General features: G+C 35.4%; 5 protein-coding genes and 1 long non-coding RNA gene across 12 annotated transcripts; all 6 read left to right on the top strand.

Annotated features, from left to right (window-relative positions):
• Nucleotides 1-1,761: 1,761 nt before the first annotated feature.
• Nucleotides 1,762-5,467, top strand: LOC147279452 (uncharacterized). Of its 6 annotated transcripts, none has more exons than XR_015123647.1 (8): nucleotides 1,762-2,185; nucleotides 2,869-2,916; nucleotides 3,029-3,157; nucleotides 3,354-3,604; nucleotides 3,950-4,090; nucleotides 4,193-4,288; nucleotides 4,364-4,423; nucleotides 5,100-5,467. It is a non-coding gene; the product is annotated as an uncharacterized LOC147279452 (long non-coding RNA). The 6 variants fall into 6 exon arrangements; XR_015123646.1 differs by having other exon boundaries at nucleotides 2,869-2,939; XR_015123645.1 differs by adding an exon at nucleotides 2,701-2,775 and having other exon boundaries at nucleotides 2,869-3,157.
• A 3,735-nt stretch (nucleotides 5,468-9,202) lies between these two features.
• Nucleotides 9,203-13,485, top strand: LOC147279451 (uncharacterized). Its single transcript, XM_086251197.1, has 2 exons — nucleotides 9,203-11,775; nucleotides 12,813-13,485. The coding sequence occupies exons 1-2, from the start codon at nucleotides 9,234-9,236 to the stop codon at nucleotides 13,223-13,225; spliced, it is 2,955 nt and encodes a 984-aa protein (XP_086107323.1). The 5' UTR covers nucleotides 9,203-9,233; the 3' UTR covers nucleotides 13,226-13,485.
• Nucleotides 13,486-13,767: 282 nt separating this feature from the next.
• LOC147279449 (annexin Gh1-like) lies at nucleotides 13,768-16,923 on the top strand. The gene is made up of 5 exons (XM_086251200.1): nucleotides 13,768-13,886; nucleotides 14,693-14,838; nucleotides 15,107-15,325; nucleotides 15,963-16,175; nucleotides 16,627-16,923. The coding sequence occupies exons 4-5, from the start codon at nucleotides 16,014-16,016 to the stop codon at nucleotides 16,921-16,923; spliced, it is 459 nt and encodes a 152-aa protein (XP_086107326.1). The 5' UTR covers nucleotides 13,768-13,886; nucleotides 14,693-14,838; nucleotides 15,107-15,325; nucleotides 15,963-16,013.
• LOC147279450 (annexin Gh1-like) lies at nucleotides 13,811-15,370 on the top strand. Its single transcript, XM_086252030.1, has 3 exons — nucleotides 13,811-13,886; nucleotides 14,693-14,838; nucleotides 15,107-15,370. The coding sequence occupies exons 1-3, from the start codon at nucleotides 13,811-13,813 to the stop codon at nucleotides 15,368-15,370; spliced, it is 486 nt and encodes a 161-aa protein (XP_086108156.1).
• Nucleotides 16,924-19,002: 2,079 nt separating the features above from the next.
• LOC147279448 (MDIS1-interacting receptor like kinase 2-like) lies at nucleotides 19,003-22,743 on the top strand. 2 transcript variants are annotated; one of them, XM_086251199.1, is made up of 3 exons: nucleotides 19,003-21,251; nucleotides 21,422-21,833; nucleotides 22,605-22,743. In XM_086251199.1, the coding sequence occupies exons 1-2, from the start codon at nucleotides 20,651-20,653 to the stop codon at nucleotides 21,826-21,828; spliced, it is 1,008 nt and encodes a 335-aa protein (XP_086107325.1). In that variant the 5' UTR covers nucleotides 19,003-20,650; the 3' UTR covers nucleotides 21,829-21,833; nucleotides 22,605-22,743. The 2 variants fall into 2 exon arrangements, with proteins under 2 accessions (XP_086107325.1, XP_086107324.1); XM_086251198.1 differs by lacking the exon at nucleotides 22,605-22,743 and having other exon boundaries at nucleotides 19,046-21,251; nucleotides 21,422-21,954.
• Nucleotides 22,630-23,561, top strand: LOC147279447 (annexin Gh1-like). Its single transcript, XM_086251202.1, has 2 exons — nucleotides 22,630-22,817; nucleotides 23,265-23,561. The coding sequence occupies exons 1-2, from the start codon at nucleotides 22,656-22,658 to the stop codon at nucleotides 23,559-23,561; spliced, it is 459 nt and encodes a 152-aa protein (XP_086107328.1). The 5' UTR covers nucleotides 22,630-22,655.
• Nucleotides 23,562-23,863: the final 302 nt, after the last annotated feature.

Raw genomic sequence — 23,863 nt, 5'->3', positions numbered from 1 at the left:
GTAAAAATCTTCAATCGATGTAAAATTCCATACATACAAAAATCGAAAATCAAAGAACAATACAAAAACCATACCAGATGAAGCACAAACCGAGAGACAGAGAGCCAAAAACAAACAGATTCTGAATCGAAAATCTTCAATCAATCAATCTAAAATTCAAAAAATACAGAAATTGAAATCAAACAACAATACAAAACCCATACCAGATGAAGCACAAACCGAGAGAGAGAAAGAGAGAGATAAAGAGAGAGAGAGAGAGAGAGAGAGAGAGACAGAGAGAGAGAGAGACAAAAACCATACCAGATCGACTACACAAAGCTTGATCGATCGAGTAACGAAGCTCAGTTTTACGAGCAGAGGCACAGAGCAACTATGATCCCGCGCATTCAAAAATAACGATTTATAACAGTAAGGGTAAAAATGGCATTTGAAAGAAAACAGTGGACCGGAAGAAAAATAAATGGGCCGGCAAAGAGACAACTGGGCTGCACAGGTAAACAGAAAAATCAATAGGGCTGCACAGGAAGCGCAAGCCCAAAATTGGGTGTTATAATCATTATCTTTATATTATTTGAGTAACATGTATTTATATACACACATATATATATGAGTAACATGTATTTATATACACATATATATATGTGTGTATGTGAGTAACATGTATCTACTAGTGACATTTATTCTAACAATGTTGGATGAGCTCTAAAGATTAATCCCCCACCTCTAAGATATGTGCTATTAAGCCTTTTATACATTCATAGTGACATTTATTTCTCTTATATATTATGTATGTTATAATATATAATATATACAATTAAACATACACAATATATATATCATGCATAATTTATTTCTCTTATAACATACATAATCTAGCAATGAAAACCTTGCTAGATTGCATCTTTTTTTTTTCCCTTCTTTTCTAGATTTTTTTTTTATGGTAATGGTATGGGATGGTATGGTTCTAAATGTTATTTAAATTAATATTTTGAATTTTCTTTTTAAATTGGACATATATTTTAATTACATTTTAATATAAATATTGAAATGCATCATAATCTATTGTCTTTTAATTTTTTTTGTTTGTTAATTTCATCATTATTCAAAAAAAAAAATCCGAACATGTTCTAAAAAATATTATGAAAATGTGAAAAATTCCGATTTTTTGTTCGAAAATTTTAAATGTTTATCCGAAAGTTCCGAAAATGTTATATTCCGAAAAATTTCGAAAATTCCGAAAAATCTGAAAATTCCGAATCGGAATGAGATGTTGAAATTCCGATTTTTTGGAATGGAAATTGGAACATAAATTCCATTCCAAAATTTTTTGGATTGGAATTGGAACACTCTATTTCCGATCCGATCCGGCCGAAACACACCCCTACTCTTTGCAATATACCTGTTGATACAATGTGATACATATATGCTTGCCGTGCTGTCACACTTCTCCTGTTCTTAGTCTTTTTCTACTCAAGTGGCTGAGCTGTTCTTAGTCTTTAAAGATGACAGACAAAGACTTTGACTCCTAAGTCTTCCCTAAATCATCCTAATCAAGAAAGAAATTGAAACAAGAATAATTATGGAAATAAACAAAAGAAGGGCACGTACGTAGAATAATTATAGCTAATCACTACCACAGAAAGTTAAATAGATGACACCCGTTTTTTTTTTAATACAATGACTCATTATTTTTAGTAAGTCATTAAACTCCTTTTATGACACATGCTGGGCTTCCATTAATCCACACTTTAAAAAAATTTAACTTTCTCATACCAAACAATATCTTACTTTTTCTCATACAGCAAACCCTTATCTCTTTCTTTTCTCTCTCTCTCTCCTCGAGTTTTCTCTTCGATTTGCCACCACTTGACGGTGGCTAGCGACGAGACCGGCATCGGGCTGCTCACTTCCTCCTCCCCCTTCTCCCTTTGGTCTCCGTCTCCTCGAACACCCAGCCAAGAAATCGATTCGAACCCAAACAGCGTCAAACCCATTTCCAGCGATCCACCGTTTCTAGCGACAGCAAGGTGTCGCACCAGTACCAACCTTCTATCCTCGATGCGCTGCACCTCTTAGTACCTTTCTTTTGTTTTGATGACAATGCATGGCGGCGTATCGAAACAGAGAATCTCACGGCTTTCCGGCAAGTTTACAGCGACTCCGGCGGTTGTTAGCCTCAACCCAGGTATCAATCTTGGTCCCATCTTTATGCTCTACGTCTCTGTACTGGATTCATATGAAATTGAAAGGAACGAAAAACCCTAAATCCGAACACACGACCGTGTGGTGGTTATTTTGGTTTCTTTGAAGTGTGAAAGCTTATTTGTAGGTTTCTTTGTTGATCAGTTTCTACAACACATGATGTTTCCTTTTTTGCTTCAGGCACCGATTTGCAACTTCTACTGTAAAATGTTTTCAATTCTTAATTTTTTTGTTCTTGTTATTTTCTCAGTGGATTTAATAATGTGGAAAAGATATATCAAGATCGGTTTTTGTGTTTGGAATTGGAACATTTATAATACTATCATCCTCCTACACAAAGGATATAATTAATATTATGCCAGGTTTCAAATCCTCAATAAAAGAGATCAATATTGACACAGCTTGAATTCTACATTTTTTTCAATGTATGGCCTTCTGTCTCATAAATTAAAGGTCTATCATCTAAAATCTAAATTTGTTTGCTTCTTGCTCCTACAGCTTTATTACTATCATATCCTATCTAGGTCTTGTTTATCTCGTTGCCATCTTCCTCTTTAAGTCCATTATCTGCAGGTAATGCTTTGTAGCTATTATGTATGAACATGTTTAATATTAGTATATATGTTACCAAATTGATCTCCTTCTGATTTTCTTTTGTTTTTCTAGAAATCTGATGTCAGGGGAGCTATTGAAATAGATAATGTAAACTCTGTGGTGGGTGAAGAAGAAGCAATATGGTTGCTAAAACTGGTCCTCCCTTACTTGAGTTAGTGAATTAGTGTGGGTGCATTTATTTTTTATTTTTTGATTTTTGTAAATATTCCAGCTAGTATTATGGGTGCTAATTTTGAACAAGGAACTGGCAAGTGTGTTGTGAAACTCCACAATATCCAATCTGGAGCATAGAGAAATCATGGTGACCCATCGTCACAAACAGAAAATTCTAAAACTTTCTGTATGTTCACCCACTTTTCTAGAGTTTCAAGTTTTATTAATTTTTCTATTGCTTTAACTTGTCAATGAACTATGTGCATCTTATTTCCTCCTGATCAATTTTATACGTCTTATTTGATTTGTAACAGTGTGATTGTTACATTTTACATGTTTTTGACTTGCACCGTCTCTCACGAAATTGACTCTCGCATGTGCAGTTTGTCCTTTGGATTTTAAGCAGCCTTCAGAAGTAATTAAAGCATGTCACAATGTTGCTGCCCCCAGTCCTTCCTGCTGTAGCTCATTGTGATCTTTGTGATGTTGACTTGAAAGACTTTAGCTTTCAATGTACATTTCCTGCTATATGTCATTCTTCTTTACTTTCTGCCTCTTTTGTTACTTTTATTATATCTGATCTATTTTTTTCTTTTATGGATCTATGTGGGCACTGGAGCAGCATATGGCCAAGGTATGCTATTGCTTTTTTTTTTTTTTCCCCTGTTTCCTTCTATTTATTTATTGTATTCTTCTCTGATGTTTGATATTCAGTGTCATGCTTTAGCATTGGGAGTAATTTCATACTTTTCAGTAGTTATTTTCCACAGAGCACTGCCTCTGGGAATTTGCATGCATTGTGTGTAAGCAAAAAGTTATTCTGAGCAGTTTTGTGGGCCACTTTGTTCTAGAGTGTGAGTTTCACTTTTGTGTTCTCTTATATGTAATTGACAGGCATAAAATAATTTCCTTGAGTATGAAATGAGTTGATAATATTGTTTTTATGAAGCTGTTGATTTTTGTTTTTTCTTAAATGCAGGGTGCCTACTTCAAAGCTTGCCTGCAGATGTGAATTTCATTTTGTTATTCATTAAACTGGAAGAACAATGTACTCACTTGTTTTATGTGCAGTGCAATAAAAATGTTTAATGGTCAAAAGGGAAGAAAGGGTCGGAAAAATGTAATTTGGAAAGTAGTATTTATAAATAATGGTATTTTCACCTCAAATAATAAATTAGTACAATGATCTCATTAAATTACATTTCATGTTGTTTTGGTGTAGTGTCCAAGTCAAGTAGGAGTTCTGGAATATGGTTATTATGTGATGAAGTACATGAAGGAGATCATTGAAGATCCAAGGTGCTCAATTATAAACAAGGTGAGTACTAATTACTAAGAAGATAGAATTTAATTGTTGGATATATATACTAATTGCTGGTGTTTCCTTGGGCAGTGTGTGGCTGGCTTTGAAGATTGGCCTGCTTTTAATTTGAAAGCTAGTATCTCTACTAAGGTAGGAATTCCCTTGGAAGTTGTATTGGTTCAGTCTTTGTACTTTAAAATGCCTCGTTCTTGAATTTGGTATTCCATATATAGCACAAACATTTGTTCTGTGGTTGAGATTGTTCACGACAATAGGTTGGTCAAGTTATTGTTGGCTTTTGTTTCCATTTCTATTTGCAATGTTTTAGCTCCTCCATGTAATTTGAATTGACTTATTATTTTCTTGGTGGAATTTGACTTGTGTTTTGAGTCATGACAACATGTGGTAGCATATATATAATTGGTGTTTTGTTTATATGCTTGCAGTGTACAGAATAACATAATATAGTTCTACAATTGTAAAAAGCTGCTAGTCTGGTAGTTGTGTCTTTAGAAGATGCCTTAAAGAGGCAGTAACTTGCAAGTTATTTCTTCTATGTTTTACTGAGCCATATTGTTGAATTAAAAACAAAAGACTGATGCATTTCATCTTCTATTAATTGGTCTTGCCTCTATTTTTTTAAGATTTTGTTCACCACTAATCTACCAGTTGCTTTCTCTGGTTACATCATTAATTTATGACATTATTAGTTACAAAGTGCTTTCTCTATTTGCATGGGTTTGTAATATTATATAACTGTCTATCAGAATTGAGTCAATTGATTATTAGACAAGTTTGATTTATCTCTTCTTAATTGTTATTGCAGTTCAAAGGAAGTCACATACACAAGAAGAAATTGATGTTGTGCGAATAGAGTCGACAAAACTTGTTAATGCATTAATCCAAGAGGACCAAGAGCGCTAACGAGTTAGGAGATCGTGGTTTGTTGTTGTTGGTATGGAGGTTGCAACAGCAGCTGTTGGTTGGAAACTTGATACAACAGTATGTTATATATTAAGCCTAATATTTTGAAAAACATTATATTAGGCTTAATATTTTGAAGAACTTTATATTAGGCCTAATATTTTGAAGGGCTTGCATGCACTTATATGTAATATTGTACAAATTGAATTATGCAAATGTACTTTTGAGGGTGCAATTAAATATATTTTCAGTTTATTATGCTTTCTTTAATTAGTATATGGTTTAAAAGCCATAAAATTATATATATGCACAATATATAGATATATATAAATGCAAAGTTATATTGATGACAAATTTTTTCAATTTCAATGACACATATTAAATGTCATCATTGCTTTTCAATGACACATTTTTTATGCATCAAGAATCATCTATACCTTTTAACAACATTTTTTTATGTGATTTATGACACATTTTAGATGTCGTGTAATACCTATGATGACACTTAAATTTAGTTTCTATGACACGTTTTAGATATCATGTAATACTTATGATGACACCAAAATTAAGTTTTTATGACACACAATGTGTGTCATGATAGATATTAGATGACACCTAAAATGAGTCATCTATTGTGACTTTTAATGACACCCACATAGATGACTACAAAGTGTCATTAAATGTCAAAGATGACACTGTTTAGATGTCATCTATGACGATTTTTGTAGTAGTGAATGCAGGGCAGTTAGCACTATAAATAAGTACCAGATGTACGTACTCTTATTTCTGTCCATGAATTGGCTACAATCATGAGGATATCATCAGGAGTTTGGCTACACGGAGCAAAGCACAGATCAATGCAACTCTCATCAGAATAAATTTAAAAGATCAGGTAAATTAACGTAAACTTTTTTTTTTTATCTGAAATTATAGTTGGGCTTTAAGAGACAAATCAGAAAAGTGAACCTAAAATATCAGATTTGTGACTAACTAGCTATTGGATTATTGATAAAAAAAAATTTCCAAAAAGAAATTGTACCAAAAAATTAACCAACGTAGGGGTTATTTGCATATTTTGAGGCACTAGAACGTGGACCAGGCTCGAGTCCGAAACCTTAGACACGACCATTAAATTGAGCCCAAATCCAATCCCTTCACTCTCTCAGTAGGCACAACATGAACATACTAGGAAACAAAAAAAAATTGATTGAATGATTGTTAATTGGCACCTAAAGATTCCCTTGTGCAGTCAATTAATTCCTGAATCAAGTCCATGGACCAAAGAAAAACATTTTCAAGCACCCCCAGGTATGGGACACATCTCAAACCCCTCTCTCACTTCTATCAATTTCATCAAATAACACTCTCACTACTGCTATCAATTTCATTTCATTAAATTTAACAAGAAATGCAACATTTGCATCTTAATTTTTTTTTTTTTTTTGGGTGACTTGGGGCCAAAGGCCCAAAACAGAAAACAATTTGCACCTAACCTCATTGAGGAACATATATAAGTGAATTTACTGTGAATATAAGAGACAAAGACGTTGACACTGTTAAGGGCTAGAGGAATATATGAATTGGTTGATTGCTATATATAGGAGGTAGCCAAGTATGTAATCAGTATGAGAGAAAATATATTTTACTTTTGTATTTTGAGCTTTAATTAGGTCAGTAGCAAGATGGGGGAACCCGGCCATCACTAACATAAACCATGACATCTTCAACTTATTCTGATAAAATATGCTCTATGGCTTATTTTCTTATATTGCTTGAATTTTCACTCTTTGCAATTCCCCTCTTGATACATGCGTGCCGTGCAGGTCACTCTTCTCCTGTTCTTGTTCTTTTTCTACTCAAGTGGATGAGCTGTTCTTAGTCTTTGAAGATGACAGACAAAGACTTTGACACAAGTGTATGAAAAACTCCAAGGAATTCCCCACGACCCAAGTTATTAGGCAAGATTCGTCATCTTCTACTCTAATTCCAATATGTGTTTTTCTTTTTTTCTTTTTGTTGTTTTTTTTTTTTTTTTTTTTTTTTTTGTTGTATAATGTGAGATTTTTGCCTCATTGGAAATTGAACGTCACGTTAACCATGTCTTGTTCGATAAAATTCTTGATTTATAATCTTTTTTTTTTCTTGCTAGGAGCATAAAGATTTTCATGGATGCTTAGCTAGGATGTGACTTGTTGATTAATTAGTAACAGTGGACATGCACAAGCCCCACAAGCCATGCAACGAAAAGTCTATGAGAAGGTTCTCCTGAACCCCAACTTGGAAATGAATTTTGTAGTCATGCATCTGCAACATGAGCTTGAAGATTCCTTTTGGTTGTCAAATCTTGAATCAATTAACCTAACGCACACGCTCATTTTAAGGCCACAAAAATATTTAATAGAGAACTAAGACAGCAGAGTTGTAATACAGGTTGAGCATGCTTAAAACTCCAAAGTCTTCGCTAAACCATCCTAGCTAATCAAGAAAAAATTTGAAACAAAATACGGAACGACATACTGTTGTATCTCTGTCTGTGTGTGTTCAGTAAGTAGATTATAGTAAGTAACTAAAATTTGAGAGTTGTTTAATTTTTTTTTTTATAATTAATTAAGGCCAAATCAGAAAATACAATGATAAGCAAAGAGAAACAGTTCATAAGACGCTCAGGCCGATCACCTTCAAACCCTCGCCTTTATTAAATCATTTGAAACCAACAATTATGTCCAAAAAAAAAAGGTTATTTACATGGTTTTTTGTACATGTTATTTGTGGAATGTTAATACAATTAATTATAAGAAAGTCATACACAAGTTCAAAGAAATAAGTCTTAGAAAATTAAAAAATATTGATGATTAGTGTTGTACAGTTGGAACCTCATATATATGCTTAGTATTACATGGGTGATTATTGTATCCACACCCGGGTCATCTGCACTTGGTTCGTATAGGATCCTATACACTTGAGTCTTAACTTTATACCAATTCTATACAAGAAGCTTTTTTATTGTAAAAGATTTTTGTATATTTCGTCCGGACAAACTTCATGTATATGATTAGCATAAAGGATTCCCATATAGGATCTCATCCATACAAACTTCATATATATATGGTATAAAGGATTCACGCATAAGATCTTGTTCGGGCTAGGTGTGGATGTTAGAATTCTTGATAGTTACAATGGGTGTTCAAAATATGGTTTATAAAGTGGACCTAATGGAATTAATCTCATTATAAGGGTACATATATATGATGGTTTTTAAAGTGGACCAAAAGATGGTTTGTAAATATTTGAATTATTCTTTATTTTTTCAAAACAAAGATAAAAGAAAAGGTAAAAAAAAATGTAATTATGGAGATGATGAGGCCGGTAAAAGTATATTATGGGAATAATTTCAAGTATAGTTTGAGTTTTAAGAGAAGGATTGGAAGAGTGAACCCCAGCCGCAGTAAAACGTAAGGACGACATGCGCAGAGCATAAAAAGCTTGCTTTTGTGATTCTACTTGGAGTTGCAGTTATCCATCGTTGATTATATTCCTCCTTTTCGGTCTCCTTTTCGTTGATTATAGTTTTCTTTGTTTGTGTGCGTAAAGTGGGATTTTTGCCTCATTGAAGGTTGAACTTACTTTAACTATGTTTTGTTCGATAAAATTCTTGAACAGATTGTCATGAATGCTTAGAATGTAAATTGTTGAAAAATTAGTAACAGTGAACGTATATGACAATGTTCCCCTCAACCTCCACTTGCGAATGCATTCATAGTCATGCATGTGCAAATGTCTATGCTGTCAATTCTTGCATCAATTAATCCAATGCACACCCTCATTTTATGGCCACAAAAACTTTTAATACATCCTAATCAAGAAATTAAATTTGAAGAAGATACTGGAAAGACTTCCAAATCTAAACCCTAAAGACTTATGAATTTATTATAGACAACAACAGGGCATAGAATAATTGTAGCTAACGCAAGGCAATTGGCACAATAAATAAGTCCCAGAAGTAGTCTAAACATTATATACACCAAAAAGAAAAACCATGACATCTTCAACTTACGAAAAAGTATCATGCTCTGTAGCAGTTTGCCTTATCTTGTATGTTGAATTGATTTCATCATCAAACTTTGCTTTTGCTTCTGCTGCTCCTACTGAAGCAGAGGCTCTTCTTAAATGGAAAGCCAGCTTTCAAAATCAAACCCAGTTCAATAATCTCACCTCATGGACTTACCTTCCCAGTAACAATGCCACCAATTCTTCCACCAATCAAAATTCAAATGCAAGCCCATGCATTTGGGCTGGTATTTCATGCAACGCCGCTGGAAGTGTCACCAGAATAAACCTTACCAACTTTGGTTTACAAGGTACGCTACATGCATTTTCTTTCATGTCCTTGCCTAATCTTGAACATGTTGACCTCAGCATCAATCAACTCTTTGATCCCATCCCACCTCAGATCAGTTCCCTCTCAAAACTCATTTATCTTGATCTCTCTGACAATCAGTTGTCTGGGAGAATACCACCAGAAATCGGTCTACTAACAAATCTTACCTTTCTCTTTCTCGATACAAATAAGTTGTCTGACACTATTCCTAAAGAGATAGGGAACTTGCAGTCACTGGTAGATCTAGACTTGGGCTACAACTATTTAACAGGGCCTATCCCTCCAAATTTTGGAAACTTGAAAAAGCTAACAAGGGTATCCCTCCATAGCAATCAACTTTCTGGTCCTATCTCACCGGAAATAGGAAATTTGAAGTCTCTAGTGCTATTAAGCTTTTCTACAAACAATCTTTCTGGTTCAATCCCAGCAGCCTTAGGTGATTTAAGAAATCTTACCATTCTCTCTCTGCATACAAATAAGCTTTCTGGCACAATTCCTAAAGAAATCTTACTCACTAGGTTGACTGTCTTGCACTTGTCTGATAATCAATTAGTTGGTTATTTGCCTCAAAACCTCTGCCAAGGTAGACAACTCACAAACTTTACAGTAGACAACAACCATTTGATTGGTCCAATCCCCAAAAGCTTCAAAACCTGCAAGACCTTATTCAGATTGCGTCTTAATGGGAACCAATTGACAGGCAATATATCTGAAGATTTTGGTGTCTATCCAAATCTTCATTTTATAGATCTTGGTGACAATAACTTATATGGTGAAATCTCACACAACTGGGGATTGTGCCCAAATTTAACAACCTTACGAATTGGGGGAAACAACCTTACTGGTAGTATACCGCCTGAAATTGGCAACGCAATCCAAATTCAGGAACTCAATCTTTCTTCAAATCGTTTAGTTGGGATGATCCCAAAGGAGTTTGGAAGATTGACTTCTTTAGAGAGGCTGATGTTGGGTGGCAATCAACTGTCTGGTCGTGTACCCTCAGAATTTGGATCACTGACTGATCTTGAATATCTCGACTTGTCCACAAACAAATTCAATGATTCAATCCCTAGCATTTTGGGTAACTTGGTCAAATTATTCTACTTGAATTTGAGCAACAACCAGTTCAATCAAGGAATTCCAGTTCAATTGGGGGAGTTAGTTCACTTGACCCAACTTGATTTAAGTGCCAACTCGCTTGGAGGTAAGATACCATCAGCAATGAGCAATTTGGAGAGTTTGGTGAAGTTGAATCTTTCCCACAATAATCTTTCTGGTTTCATTCCAACAAGTTTTACAGGCATGCACGGCTTATCGCATGTTGACATATCCTACAATGACTTGGAAGGTCCCCTTCCCAACATCAGCGCATTTCAAAATGCTCCCCAAAAAGCTTTACAAGGGAACAAGGGATTGTGCGGCAATGTTGGAGCTTTGCAACCCTGCAAACATAGCCCAAAAAAGGAAAAGAAGTACCACAAGCTCATATTTGTAATCACATTTTCTCTTGTGGTAGCAATTTTACTTCTTTCTTCTATATTTACATTTGTCTTTGTACTAGAAAGAAAAAAAAAGCATCAGCATCTAGAACAAAACATCATGCTTGAAGAGGTTTCTTTTTCAATATTAAACTTTGACGGAAAAATGATGTATGAGGAAATCATAAGGGCAACCGAGGATTTTGATTCGAAATATTGCATCGGGAAGGGAGGACATGGAAGCGTCTTCAAAGCAAATTTGTCATCTGCCAACATAGTTGCCGTGAAGAAACTCCACCTGCTATGCAATGGTGAAAAGAATTTTCAAAAAGAGTTCTTGAATGAAATAAGGGCACTAACTGAGATACGACACCGAAACATTGTGAAGCTTTATGGTTTTTGTTCCCATATACAGCACTCATTTTTGGTATATGAGTATCTAGAAAGGGGTAGCTTGGCCACAATATTGAGCAAAGATGATGAAGCTAAAGAATTGGGGTGGAGTAAAAGAGTGAATATTGTTAAAGGTGTAGCTCATGCCTTGTGCTACATGCACCACGATTGCTTGCCACCAATTGTGCATCGAGACATATCAAGCAAGAACATTTTGGTGGATTCTGAATATGAGGGCTGTGTTGCAGACTTTGGCACTGCTAAGTTCTTAAACCCAGACTCAAGTAATTGGACTACCCTTGCAGGCACATACGGATATGTGGCACCAGGTAATATTGTAGTTTTATGTCTTTTATATTAGAGAAAATTTTAGAAAGGACTCCAACTATACACTGTTTTGCAGTTAAGGATTCCGATTTTACTTTGTTCTAATTAAGGACTATAATTAACTGTTAGTCTCAATCAATGATTTTTCGTTTAACACTGTTATAACTTTTGTCAAAAATTGATCATGTGCCAAGCACATGACCAATTTTTAAGAGTAAAAATGTCAATTCCTCTAAAAAATTAATTACAAAAAATAAAACTAAAATAATTAAACAAATAAAACTAAAATATAATAAAAAAAATTAAAATGAAAAAAAAAAAAAAAAAAAAAAAAAAAAAGAGGTATGATATAGAGAGAAACATAAACAAACAAAGAAAAACTCTTATCTTTTTGGATCAAAACCCACCGCAACAAAGATTTGGGAATGGTTCACAAGGATTTTCAAGATTTGATCTTTCTGGATCAAAACCCACCGAAGCAATTAAATCCACCCGATCTGAGGTAATCAAAACCCACTGGATCGGAGGCTGGTGAAAGGGTGCCGACGGCGTTCACAGAGAGAGAAAGAGAGAGAGAGAGAGAGAGAGAGAGAGAGAGGGTTGGCCAAGCTAAAATGTTATTTATAACTATTTTTTAATTGTTAAATAATTTTGTCCATAAAGTTGGTCATATGCAGGTCATGTGACCAACTTAACGGAAATTCCTTGATCTCAATAACATTTAATTATAGTCCTTAATTGGAACAAAGTGAAATCGAATCCTCAACTACAAAACAGGTATAGTTGAAGTCATTTTGCTAAAAATTTTCCCTTACATTATTGTATATTTAACATATTATATGCTTTTGTTTTTAGGCCAATGATTCGTTTTCATGGTTAGGATGAGGTTTATTAAGGTTAAACGTGTACACTTCTAAGTAATCACTAATAGCATCATACAATTTATGCAAGATACAATTAATTTCTGTAAACTTTCATTGAATAGTTATATCTATATGCTAACATTAATGCCATTGTTATGAGCTTTTTCTTTAAGCAGAGCTTGCTTATACAATGGAAGTGAATGAGAAATGCGATGTGTATAGCTTTGGAGTAGTAACACTCGAAATAATTTTGGGAAGGCATCCGGGAGATCTTCTCACATCTTTATCATCAGGGTCGTCATCATCGTCATCATTGTCATCCTCTCTGTCTTCATCTGCATTACCAAGCCATCAAATCCCAATTGTGGAGTTTTTGGACCAACGCATTTTCCCACCTACACATCAAGAAGCAGGGGAAGTGCTCTCTCTTGTGAAGACAGCGTTTGCCTGCTTGAATGCCAGTCCGCAATCCCGTCCAACAATGAAACAAGTTTCTCTACACTTCTCAGCTCAAAGACTGCATTTGTCAAAGCCATTGCGTATGATAACATTTGGTGAATTGCTGGCTCTCCATGGTTTGACTACCTGAGGAATGTGCTTCTTTCTTATACGTACATTCACTTTGTGTGAGTCTTCTTCATAGAAGGAAAGTTCTTCTTAGATGTTTTCTTATTGTAATCTATTTCATGCACTTGTGTGCCGCTCTTGTATAATGCCCTACATGTAGGATGCCTCAATGTTAAAAGATTGTTTTTTTACTTGTGAGAAATTTAAGAGTATAAAATTTGTATAATGGTTTGATATATTTTATATACAGTGCATTTAAGTCTTGTATGCCTATATGTTATATGCAAAACGACTAGCCACAAGACAATGCAGGCTATGCAGCAACACATACAGACGAATTTGAGTTTGTACAAACAGAGAAGAAAAGACCCCACAAAGCTAAAAATCAATACGAACCGATTCAATTTTCAAAATTAATAAACAAAATCAACAATTTAATAAGAAAAACAGGTAAGTTGAATTTGACGTGGCACTGGCAGTAATTGCAATGGCGATACTACAAATACCATATATATAGAAACCAAGGGTCATAAACTCATATACAAACACAGCCTTTCTCAGTTTCAATTTTCTTACAAAGAGAGAGAATCAGAAAGTAAAAGTTACGATGTCAACCCTTCATGTCCCTAATCAAGTTCCTTCTGCATCCGAAGACTGTGAGCAACTCAAAAAGGCCTTCAAAGGTTCTTCTTTTATTTTCTGATCGTTTTCTCCTTCGCATCATTTCTTGCTCCTATCATAACATGCCCCATCTTTTGTAATTCGCTTCAAGATTGATTCTCGACCAACCCCATTTCACCGATCCGATTGTTAACGTTAAACATGACGTAAATGATCTGATTATGGAAAATGAGCCGTCTTGTTATTCATCTCATTCACTCTGTCAGTGATCAATGGTCAGATCGGTGTTTTATATATGTGGGGTCTGGTGGGTTGGTGCAAGAATGGTCCATGTGAATGTGATTGCCTGCCTTTTTTAAACGATGATCTGTTAAGCTTGTTTTACATGTTGGTCACTTCACTCTGCACCAAATCTCTGTTTGTATCAGAAGAAGATAATGTATTTGGGTTAATTCTACTGGGAAAAAAAATAATAATAATAATTGGTATACGTAAATTGTAGCAGGTTTGTAGATGATCTGATTTTAAATGACAATGGTTTTGACATGAAATGTTTAAAGTGATGGATGAGTAATAGTAAATGATCAAAAACCTTGGTGGAAGAGAAGGCTATTCAGTTCTTACTGTAAGAAAACGTGTCATTTGGTAGAGGAAGCAATAGAGTGAAGTTAATTATTTGATCTGTTTGATTCTTGACAGCATAAATTTTCCCAGGACATTCTATGTACCTTCTTTGATTTGATGAATTTTCCCAACATGAGAATAATTATTTTACCGTTAATAGTTTAGACCAGTGTTGTATCTTCACTTTCATGTTCAGGTTGTTTGGTTTTATGTAATCTTAAATTTTTTGTCGATATGATTGCAGGATGGGGGACCAATGAGGATTTGATCATATCCATCTTGGGGCATAGAAATGCTGCTCAAAGAAAGGCTATCCGAAAGGCTTATGCTGAAGCTTATGGAGAAGATCTCCTCAAGGAATTGGACAAAGAACTTTCAAGTGACTTTGAGGTCAGTTTTGCAATGCACTTTCTTTTGCATTAGTTGCGTTAATTTGAATGCATATATTTTTCATAGGCTGGTACGTACCATGATTCTTCAAAGACAAGGCAGGGCATAAGCTATCATTGTTTTCAGCTTTCTTTTCTTCCTGATTGGATAAGAATCCATGATACTAGTTTTCACAAGCTTAATCTTTGGCTAATTAACTTATGGGTGGAAGCAAACACATCTGTTGAAAGGGCTGACATATTTGATTTTCTGAATTTCTCTTACTCAGAGGGTGATACTGCTTTGGACACTTGATCCTGCTGAACGCGATGCACTTTTGGCCAATGAGGCAACAAAGAAGTGGACTAAAAGCAATCAGGTTCTTGTGGAAATAGCCTGCTCTAAGTCTTCACATGATCTACTTTTGGCGAGGCAGGCTTATCATTCTCGCTATAAGAGGTCCCTTGAAGAGGATGTTGCACACCACACAACTGGGGACTTTCGCAAGGTACAGCTTCTTCAGTATAGCTCTTTCAGTCTAGAAGGAGTATAGATTATCTTCTAATAGAAGACTTTTCCACTTGAGTTATCTAGGTATTAAATGAATATGAAGTTCCTTTTCTATTGTTTTGAAAACAAAAAACAATGTACTTTTAAAATTCTATGCAGTCTTTTCCCACTCCAAGAAGGCTGTACAACATTCATACTGTGATCATTTTAGCAACGATTTCGATTTGTTTGAACAGATGCAGTAAATGATGAGGGATGTTTTTCACATTTGAATTCATGAAAATGCTTTCTTCAAATTAAAGGAAAATAGACTTTCAAGACAGGTTATAACATATCTGTAATTCCTAAACCGTTTCTAAGCTTCCCACAGACGTGTGGGTGAAAATGATCAATCATATAATGGCTGGTGGCAATGGAACAGGATTAGCCCAGTCTCAACCAAAGGCACTGGATATAGTCATCCATTGATATGCCTTCTTTTTTTCAAATTTTTTAATTTTATATCAAAGTTAATTTCTTCTGGGCAAGTTAATTTTGTTATGGACTTACCATATCAAAGTTTTATTTCATTTAAGAAGTTTTTTCTCCTTGCACCAAATAGAGAATTACTGCCTAACTTTGCTCTCAATTCCCAGCTTTTGGCACCTCTTGTTAGCGCATATAGATATGAGGGAGATTAGGTGAACATGACTCTGGCAAAATCAGAGGCTAAGATACTCCATGAAAAGATCTCGGACAAGGCCTACAATCATGAGGATATTATCAGGATTTTGGCTACACGGAGCAAAGTGCAGATCAATGCAACTCTCAATCACTACAAAAATGAATTTGGGAATGATATCAATAAGGTATGCAAGTGAGTTTTATAGAACTATTTTTGGCCTGGTATCCTCAGATTTCTTTTTGTGCTCTTTACATGATTCTGTTATCAGCTTTGAAAAATGCCTTCGTAGTTCGGAAGGCTAGACTTTTCTTATAAAGAATATAGGTTTTCTGCTTCAAGATAAGGACTGGGAATAAGGAAAACATGCTAAAGTTGTATAGTTAGTTATTAACAGAATCATGAATGGTTGACCAAGATGATGACCTTTGCATCATATTTTATCATTGTTGTTGTAAAAAATCATCTAGGCCTTTTTAGAAGGAAAATTTAATGGAAGAAAATAAGAAAAGAAACCCAACCTTAAAAGCTTACTCTAATTTCTTAAAATTTTGTTTTTGTTAGTGTAATGCATTGCATACCTCCTTTCTTATATTTCAAGAGGTTTGGATTTGATGAGTGTTAATTTCTATGTACAGGACTTGAAAGCTGACCCCAAGGATGAGTACCTTGCAATACTAAGGGCCACAATTAAGTGCTTGATTCACCCTGAGAAGTATTTTGAGAAGGCCCTTCGTCTGGCAATCAACAAACTAGGAACGGATGAAGGAGCTCTCACCAGAGTCATCTGTACGAGGGCTGAGGTTGACATGAAGGTTATAAAGGAAGAGTACCACAAAAGGAATAGTGTCACTCTGGATCAGGCCATTAAAAAAGACACAAATGGAGATTATGAGAAAATGCTTTTGACCCTGGTTGAACATGAGAGTGCTTGAACTGTTCTGGTCTAAGAGTTGTACTTCTTGTGGATGCAATAGATTTGATATCTGTTTTTGGTTATGTTTGGTTTCTTTATGCCCAATAGTTATGCCTATTCAAGTAAAACTATCTGCGGCAATCTGATATAAAATATTTATATTATGAAATAAATAGTTGCCTTCAGTAAACTTGAAGTTGTTACTTGTTAGAGTAGAGGGGTTTTCCATCTTTTTCTACTCTTGTATATTAGACAGCAGTCCCTGGCTAGCTTATGTTCTGTGTTATTTCATAACGATCATCAGTAAATTGAAAAATTTCAAGTCATTCACATATTTGAGATTAAAGGTATGTGTCAATATTGGAAAAAGACAGATTTATGATATTGACGGTCTTTGCTACGAACTTTTCTCTTGCTTCACTTTTTGTTGGTAGATATTGGGTTTTGGAAAGAGAGTGTCTATGTGCAATGAGTGATGAGTGATGAGTGATGAGTGATGAGTGATGAGTGAAGAGTGATGGGGTTTTCTATATTGTGATGCAAAGCTTCAAATACCCATGGGATTTTATATTCTAAACATGGGAGGTGGTAGTGCGGTGGTGCCCTTTTTTTCTGCTGATTTCATTTTACTCACATATATAGGCCTTTTGCTTTCTTTCTTTTTTAGTTTTGTACAAAGGTTAAAGGGAAAAAGGGAGGTTTTATTAACATGCTGGGTTGTAACTTGTACATGGTACAAAGTGCTTGTACCTGAAAGGTGCAACTATGCAATTCCCCCTGCACGACTACACACAAGGGGAGCAACAGGCGCTATATATAACACAAAAAAGCCGATTGGCTCTATATAATCAGTATGAGAGAAAATATATTTTACTTTTGTATTGTTAATTTGAGCTTTAGGTCAGTAGCAAGATGGGGGAACCCATCACAAACAAAAACCATGACATCTTCAACTTATTCTGATAAAATATGCTCTCTGGCTTATTTTCTTATATTGCATGAATTTTCACTCTTTGCAATTCCCCTCTTGATACATGCGTGCCGTGCATGTCACTCTTCTTCTGTTCTTGATCTTTTTCTACTCAAGTGGATGAGCTGTTCTTAGACTTTAAAGATGACAGACAAAGTCTTTGACCCAAGTGTATGAAAAACTCCAAGGAATTCCCCACGACCCAAGTCTTTCCAAAGAAATTTAAGAAATATATATTGGAAAGACTTCTGAACCCTGGAAGACTTACCAACTTATTAGGCAAGATTCAACATCTTCTACTCGATCTAATTCCATTATGTGTTTTTTTTTTCTGTTTCTTTTTTTGTATAATGTGAGATTTTTGCCTCATTGAAAATTGAACTTTAACTATGTCTTGTTCGATAAAATTCTTGAATTATAATCTTCTTCTTTTTTCTCGCTAAGAGCGTAAAGATTTTCATGGATGCTTAGGATGTGACTTGTTGATTAATTAGGAACAGTGAACATCCACAAGCCCCACTTGTAAAACGTAAGGACGACGTGCAGAGCATAAAAAAAGCTTGCTTTGTGATCCTGCGTGGAGTTGCAGTTATCCATCGTTGATTATATTCCTCGTTTTCGGTCTCCTTTTCGTTGATTATAGTTTTCTTTGTTTGTGTGCGTAAAGTGGGAGTTTTGCCTCATTGAAGGTTGAACTTACTTTAACCATGTTTTGTTCGATAAAAGTCTTGAACAGATTGTCATGAATGCTTAGAATGTAAATTGTTGAAAAATTAGTAACAGTGAACGTATATGACAAGGTTCCCCTCAACCTCCACTTGCGAATGCATTCATAGTCATGCATGTGCAAATGTCTATGTTGTCAATTCTTGCATCAATTAAACCAATGCACACCCTCATTTTATAGCCACAAAAACTTTTAATACATCCTAATCAAGAAATTAACTTGGAAGAAGATACTGGAAAGACTTTCAAATCTAAACCCTGAAGACTTATGAATTTATTATAGACATAAACAGGGCACGTAGAATAATTATAGCTAACTCAAGGCAATTGGCACTATAAATAAGTCCCAGAAGAACCAGGCAATTGGCAGTATAAACATTATATACACCAAAAAGAAAAACCATGACATCTTCAAAAGTATCATGCTCTGTAGCATTTTGCCTTATCTTGTATGTTGAGCTGATTTCATCATCAAACTTTGCTTTTGCTTCTGCTGCTCCAACTGAAGCAGAGGCTCTTCTCAAATGGAAAGCCAGCTTTCAAAATCAAACCCAGTTCAATAATCTCACCTCATGGACTTACCTTCCCAGTAACAATGCCACCAATTCTACCACCAATCATAAACCAAATGCAAGCCCATGCATTTGGGCTGGTATTTCATGCGACGCTGCTGGAAGTGTCACCAGAATAAGCCTTACCAACTCTGGTTTACAAGGTACGCTACATGCATTTTCTTTGCTGTCCTTCCCTAATCTTGAACATCTTGACCTCAGAAGCAATCAACTCTTTGATCTCATCCCACCTCAGATCAGTTCCCTCTCAAAACTCATTTATCTTGATCTCTCTCACAATCAGTTGTCTGGCACTATTCCTAAAGAGATAGGGAACTTGCAGTCGTTGGTAAATCTAGAGTTGTGCGAAAACAATTTAACAGGGCCTATCCCTCCAAATTTTGGAAACTTGAAAAAGCTAACCAAGTTATACTTGTCTTATAATCGATTAGTTGGTTATTTGCCCCAAAACCTTTGCCAAGGTAGACAACTCACAAACTTTACAGTAGACAACAACCATTTGATTGGTCCAATCCCCAAAAGCTTCAAAACCTGCAAGACCTTATTCAGATTGCGTCTTAATGGAAACCAATTGACAGGCAATATATCTGAAGATTTTGGTGTCTATCCAAATCTTCATTTTATAGAGCTTAGTGACAATAACTTCTATGGTGAAATCTCACACAACTGGGGACAATGCCCACATTTAACAACCTTACGAATTGGGGGAAACAACCTTACTGGTAGTATACCACCTGAGATTGGCAACGCAATCCAAATTCATGAACTCAATCTTTCTTCAAATCATTTAGTTGGGATGATCCCAAAGGAATTTGGAAGATTGACTTTTTTAGAGAGGCTGATGTTGGGTGGCAATCAACTGTTTGGTCATGTACCCTCAGAATTTGGATCACTGACTAATCTTGAATATCTCGACTTGTCCACAAACAAATTCAATGATTCAATCCCTAGCATTCTGGGTGACTTTGTCAAATTATTCTACTTGAATTTGAGCAACAACCAGTTCAATCAAGGAATTCCAGATCAATTGGGGGAGTTAGTTCACTTGACCCAACTTGATTTAAGTGCCAACTCGCTTGGAGGTAAGATACCATCAGCAATGAGTAATTTGGAGAGTTTGGTGAAGCTGAATCTTTCCCACAATAATCTTTCTGGTTTCATTCCCACAAGTTTTAGAAGTATGCATGGCTTGTTGTATTTTGACATATCCTACAATGACTTGGAAGGTCCCCTTCCCAACATCAGCGCATTTCAAAATGCTCCCCCAGAAGCTTTACAAGGGAACAAAGGATTGTGCGGCAATGTTGGAGCTTTGCAACCTTGCAAACATAGCCCAAAAAAGGAAAAGAAGTACCACAAGCTCATATTTGTAATCACATTTTCTCTTGTGGTAGCAATTTTACTTCTTTCTTCTATATTTACATTTGTCTTTGTACTAGCAAGAAAAAAAAAAGCATCAGCATCTCGAACAAAACATCATGCCTGAAGAGGTTTCTTTTTCAATATTAAACTTTGATGGAAAAATGATGTATGAGGAAATCATAAGGGCAACCGAGGATTTTGATTCGAAATATTGCATCGGGAAGGGAGGACATGGAAGCGTCTTCAGAGCAAATTTGTCATCTGCCAACATAGTTGCTGTGAAGAAACTCCACCTGCTATGTAATGGTGAAAAGAATTTTCAAAAGGAGTTCTTGAATGAAATAAGGGCACTAACTGAGATACGACACCGAAACATTGTGAAGCTTTATGGTTTTTGTTCCTATAAACAGCACTCATTTTTGGTATATGAGTATCTAGAAAGGGGTAGCTTGGCCACAATGTTGAGCAAAGATGATGAAGCTAAAGAATTGGGGTGGAGTAAAAGAGTGAATATTGTTAAAGGTGTAGCTCATGCCTTGTGCTACATGCACCACGATTGCTTGCCACCAATTGTGCATCGAGACATATCAAGCAAGAACATTTTGGTGGATTCTGAATATGAGGGCTGTGTTGCAGACTTTGGCACTGCTAAGTTCTTAAACCCAGACTCAAGTAATTGGACTACCCTTGCAGGCACATATGGATATGTGGCACCAGGTAATATTGTAGTTTTATGTTTTTTTTTATTATATATTTAATGCATTTTATACTTTTCTTTTTAGGTCAATTATTTTTTTTATGGTTAGTATGAGGTTAATTAAGGATAAACTTATTACACCTCTAATAGCATGATACAATTAATTTTTTTGTGCTTTTTCTCTAAGCAGAGCTTGCGTATACAATGAAAGTGACTGAGAAATGCGATGTGTATAGCTTTGGAGTTGTAACACTGGAAATAATTTTAGGAAGGCATCTAGGAGATCTTCTCTCATCTTTATCATCAGGATCCTCATCATCATCATCCTCGTCAACGTCTTCATCTTCATTACCAGCCAACCAAATGCCAATTGTGGAGATTTTGGACCAACGCATTTCCCCACCTACACATCAAGAAGCAGTGGAAGTATTCTCTCTTGTGAAGACAGCATTTGGCTGCTTGAATGCCAATCCGCAATCCCGTCCAACAATGAAACAAGTTTCTCAACACCTCTCAGCTCAAAGGCTACATTTGTCAAAGCCATTGCTTATGATAACATGTGGTGAATTGCTTGCTCTCCATGGTTTGACTACTTGAGGAATGTACGTGCTTCTTTCTTATACATATTTCACTTTGTGTGTGCTTTTAGATGAAAGATTCTTCTTCGATTTTACCTTATTGTAATCTATTTCATGTACTTGCACGTATAATGGTTTGATATATTTCATATACAATGCATTCTCATATGCCTATATGTTATATGCAACGACTAGCTACAAGACAAATGCAGGCTATGCAACGACACATAAGACGAATTTGAGTTTGTACGCCACCCCAACTGCTAAGAAAAGAAAAGACCCCACAAGGCTCAAAATCAGTACTAACTTTTGCAATTCTATGCAGTCTTTTCCCACTCCAAGAAGGCTGTACAACATTCATACTTTGATCGTTTTAGCAACGATTTGTTTGCACAGGTGCAGTAAATGATGAGGGATGTTTTTCACATTCGAATTCATGAAAATGCTTTCTTCAAATTAAAGGAAAATAGACTTTCAAGACAGGTTATAACATATCTGTAATTCCTAAACCGTTTCTAAGCTTCCCACAGACGTGTGGGTGAAAATGATCAATCATATAATGGCTGGTGGCAATGGAACAGGATTAGCCCAGTCTCAACCAAAGGCACTGGATATAGTCATCCATTGATATGCCTTCTTTTTTTCAAATTTTTTAATTTTATATCAAAGTTAATTTCTTCTGGGCAAGTTAATTTTGTTATGGACTTACCATATCAAAGTTTTATTTCATTTAAGAAGTTTTTTCTCCTTGCACCAAATAGAGAATTACTGCCTAACTTTGCTCTCAATTCCCAGCTTTTGGCACCTCTTGTTAGCGCATATAGATATGAGGGAGATTAGGTGAACATGACTCTGGCAAAATCAGAGGCTAAGATACTCCATGAAAAGATCTCGGACAAGGCCTACAATCATGAGGATATTATCAGGATTTTGGCTACACGGAGCAAAGTGCAGATCAATGCAACTCTCAATCACTACAAAAATGAATTTGGGAATGATATCAATAAGGTATGCAAGTGAGTTTTATATAACTATTTTTGGCCTGGTATCCTCAGATTTCTTTTCGTGCTCTTTACATGATTCTGTTATCAGCTTTGCAAAATGCCTTTGTAGTTCGGAAGGCTAGACTTTTCTTATAAAGAACATAGGTTTTCTGCTTCAAGATAAGGACTGGGAATAAGGAAAACATGCTAAATTTGTATAGTTAGTATTAACAGAATCATGAATGGTTGACCAAGATGATGACCTTTCATTTCTCATCATTGTTGTTGTAAAAATTCATCTAGGCCTTTTTAGAAGGAAAATTGATAGGAAGAAAATAAGAAAAGAAACCCAACCTTTAAAAGCTTACTCTAATTTCTTAAAATTTTGTTTTTGTTAGTGTAATGCATTGCATACCTCTTTTCTTATATTTCAAGAGGTTTGGATTTGATGAGTGTTAATTTCTATGTACAGGACTTGAAAGCTGGCCCCAAGGATGAGTACCTTGCAATACTAAGGGCCACAATTAAGTGCTTAATTCGCCCTGAGAAGTATTTTGAGAAGGCTCTTCGTCTGGCAATCAACAAACTAGGAACGGATGAAGGAGCTCTCACCAGAGTCATCTGTACGAGGGCTGAGGTTGACATGAAGGTTATAAAGGAAGAGTACCACAAAAGGAATAGTGTCAATCTGGATCAGGCCATTAAAAAAGACACAAATGGAGATTATGAGAAAATGCTTTTGACCCTGGTTGAACATGAGAGTGCTTGAACTGTTCTGGTCTAAGAGTTGTACTTCTTGTGGATGCAATAGATTTGATATCTGTTTTTGGTTATGTTTGGTTTCTTTATGCCCAATAGTTATGCCTATTCAAGTAAAACTATCTGCGGCAATCTGATATAAAATATTTATATTATGAAATAAATAGTTGCCTTCAATAAACTTGAAGTTGTTACTTGTTAGAGTAGAGGGGTTTTCCATCTTTTTCTACTCTTGTATATTAGACAGCAGTCCCTGGCTAGCTTCTGTTCTGTGTTATTTCATAACGATCATCAGTAAATTGAAAAATTTCA

This window comes from Dryas octopetala, chromosome 7, assembly GCF_963921425.1.
Source record: "Dryas octopetala chromosome 7, drDryOcto1.1, whole genome shotgun sequence".
Taxonomy (NCBI): domain Eukaryota; kingdom Viridiplantae; phylum Streptophyta; class Magnoliopsida; order Rosales; family Rosaceae; genus Dryas; species Dryas octopetala.
This window is presented reverse-complemented; position numbering and strand designations above follow the sequence as displayed.

Coding starts and splice junctions, on each gene's coding strand:
- LOC147279451 (XM_086251197.1), top strand. CDS start 9,234: ATGACATCTTCAACTTACGAAAAAGTATCATGCTCTGTAGCAGTTTGC. Junction 11,776..12,812: donor ATACGGATATGTGGCACCAG/GTAATATTGTAG, acceptor TTCTTTAAGCAG/AGCTTGCTTATACAATGGAA.
- LOC147279450 (XM_086252030.1), top strand. CDS start 13,811: ATGTCAACCCTTCATGTCCCTAATCAAGTTCCTTCTGCATCCGAAGAC. Junction 13,887..14,692: donor ACTCAAAAAGGCCTTCAAAG/GTTCTTCTTTTA, acceptor ATATGATTGCAG/GATGGGGGACCAATGAGGAT. Junction 14,839..15,106: donor AACTTTCAAGTGACTTTGAG/GTCAGTTTTGCA, acceptor TCTCTTACTCAG/AGGGTGATACTGCTTTGGAC.
- LOC147279449 (XM_086251200.1), top strand. CDS start 16,014: ATGACTCTGGCAAAATCAGAGGCTAAGATACTCCATGAAAAGATCTCG. Junction 16,176..16,626: donor TTGGGAATGATATCAATAAG/GTATGCAAGTGA, acceptor TTCTATGTACAG/GACTTGAAAGCTGACCCCAA.
- LOC147279448 (XM_086251199.1), top strand. CDS start 20,651: ATGCCTGAAGAGGTTTCTTTTTCAATATTAAACTTTGATGGAAAAATG. Junction 21,252..21,421: donor ATATGGATATGTGGCACCAG/GTAATATTGTAG, acceptor TTCTCTAAGCAG/AGCTTGCGTATACAATGAAA.
- LOC147279447 (XM_086251202.1), top strand. CDS start 22,656: ATGACTCTGGCAAAATCAGAGGCTAAGATACTCCATGAAAAGATCTCG. Junction 22,818..23,264: donor TTGGGAATGATATCAATAAG/GTATGCAAGTGA, acceptor TTCTATGTACAG/GACTTGAAAGCTGGCCCCAA.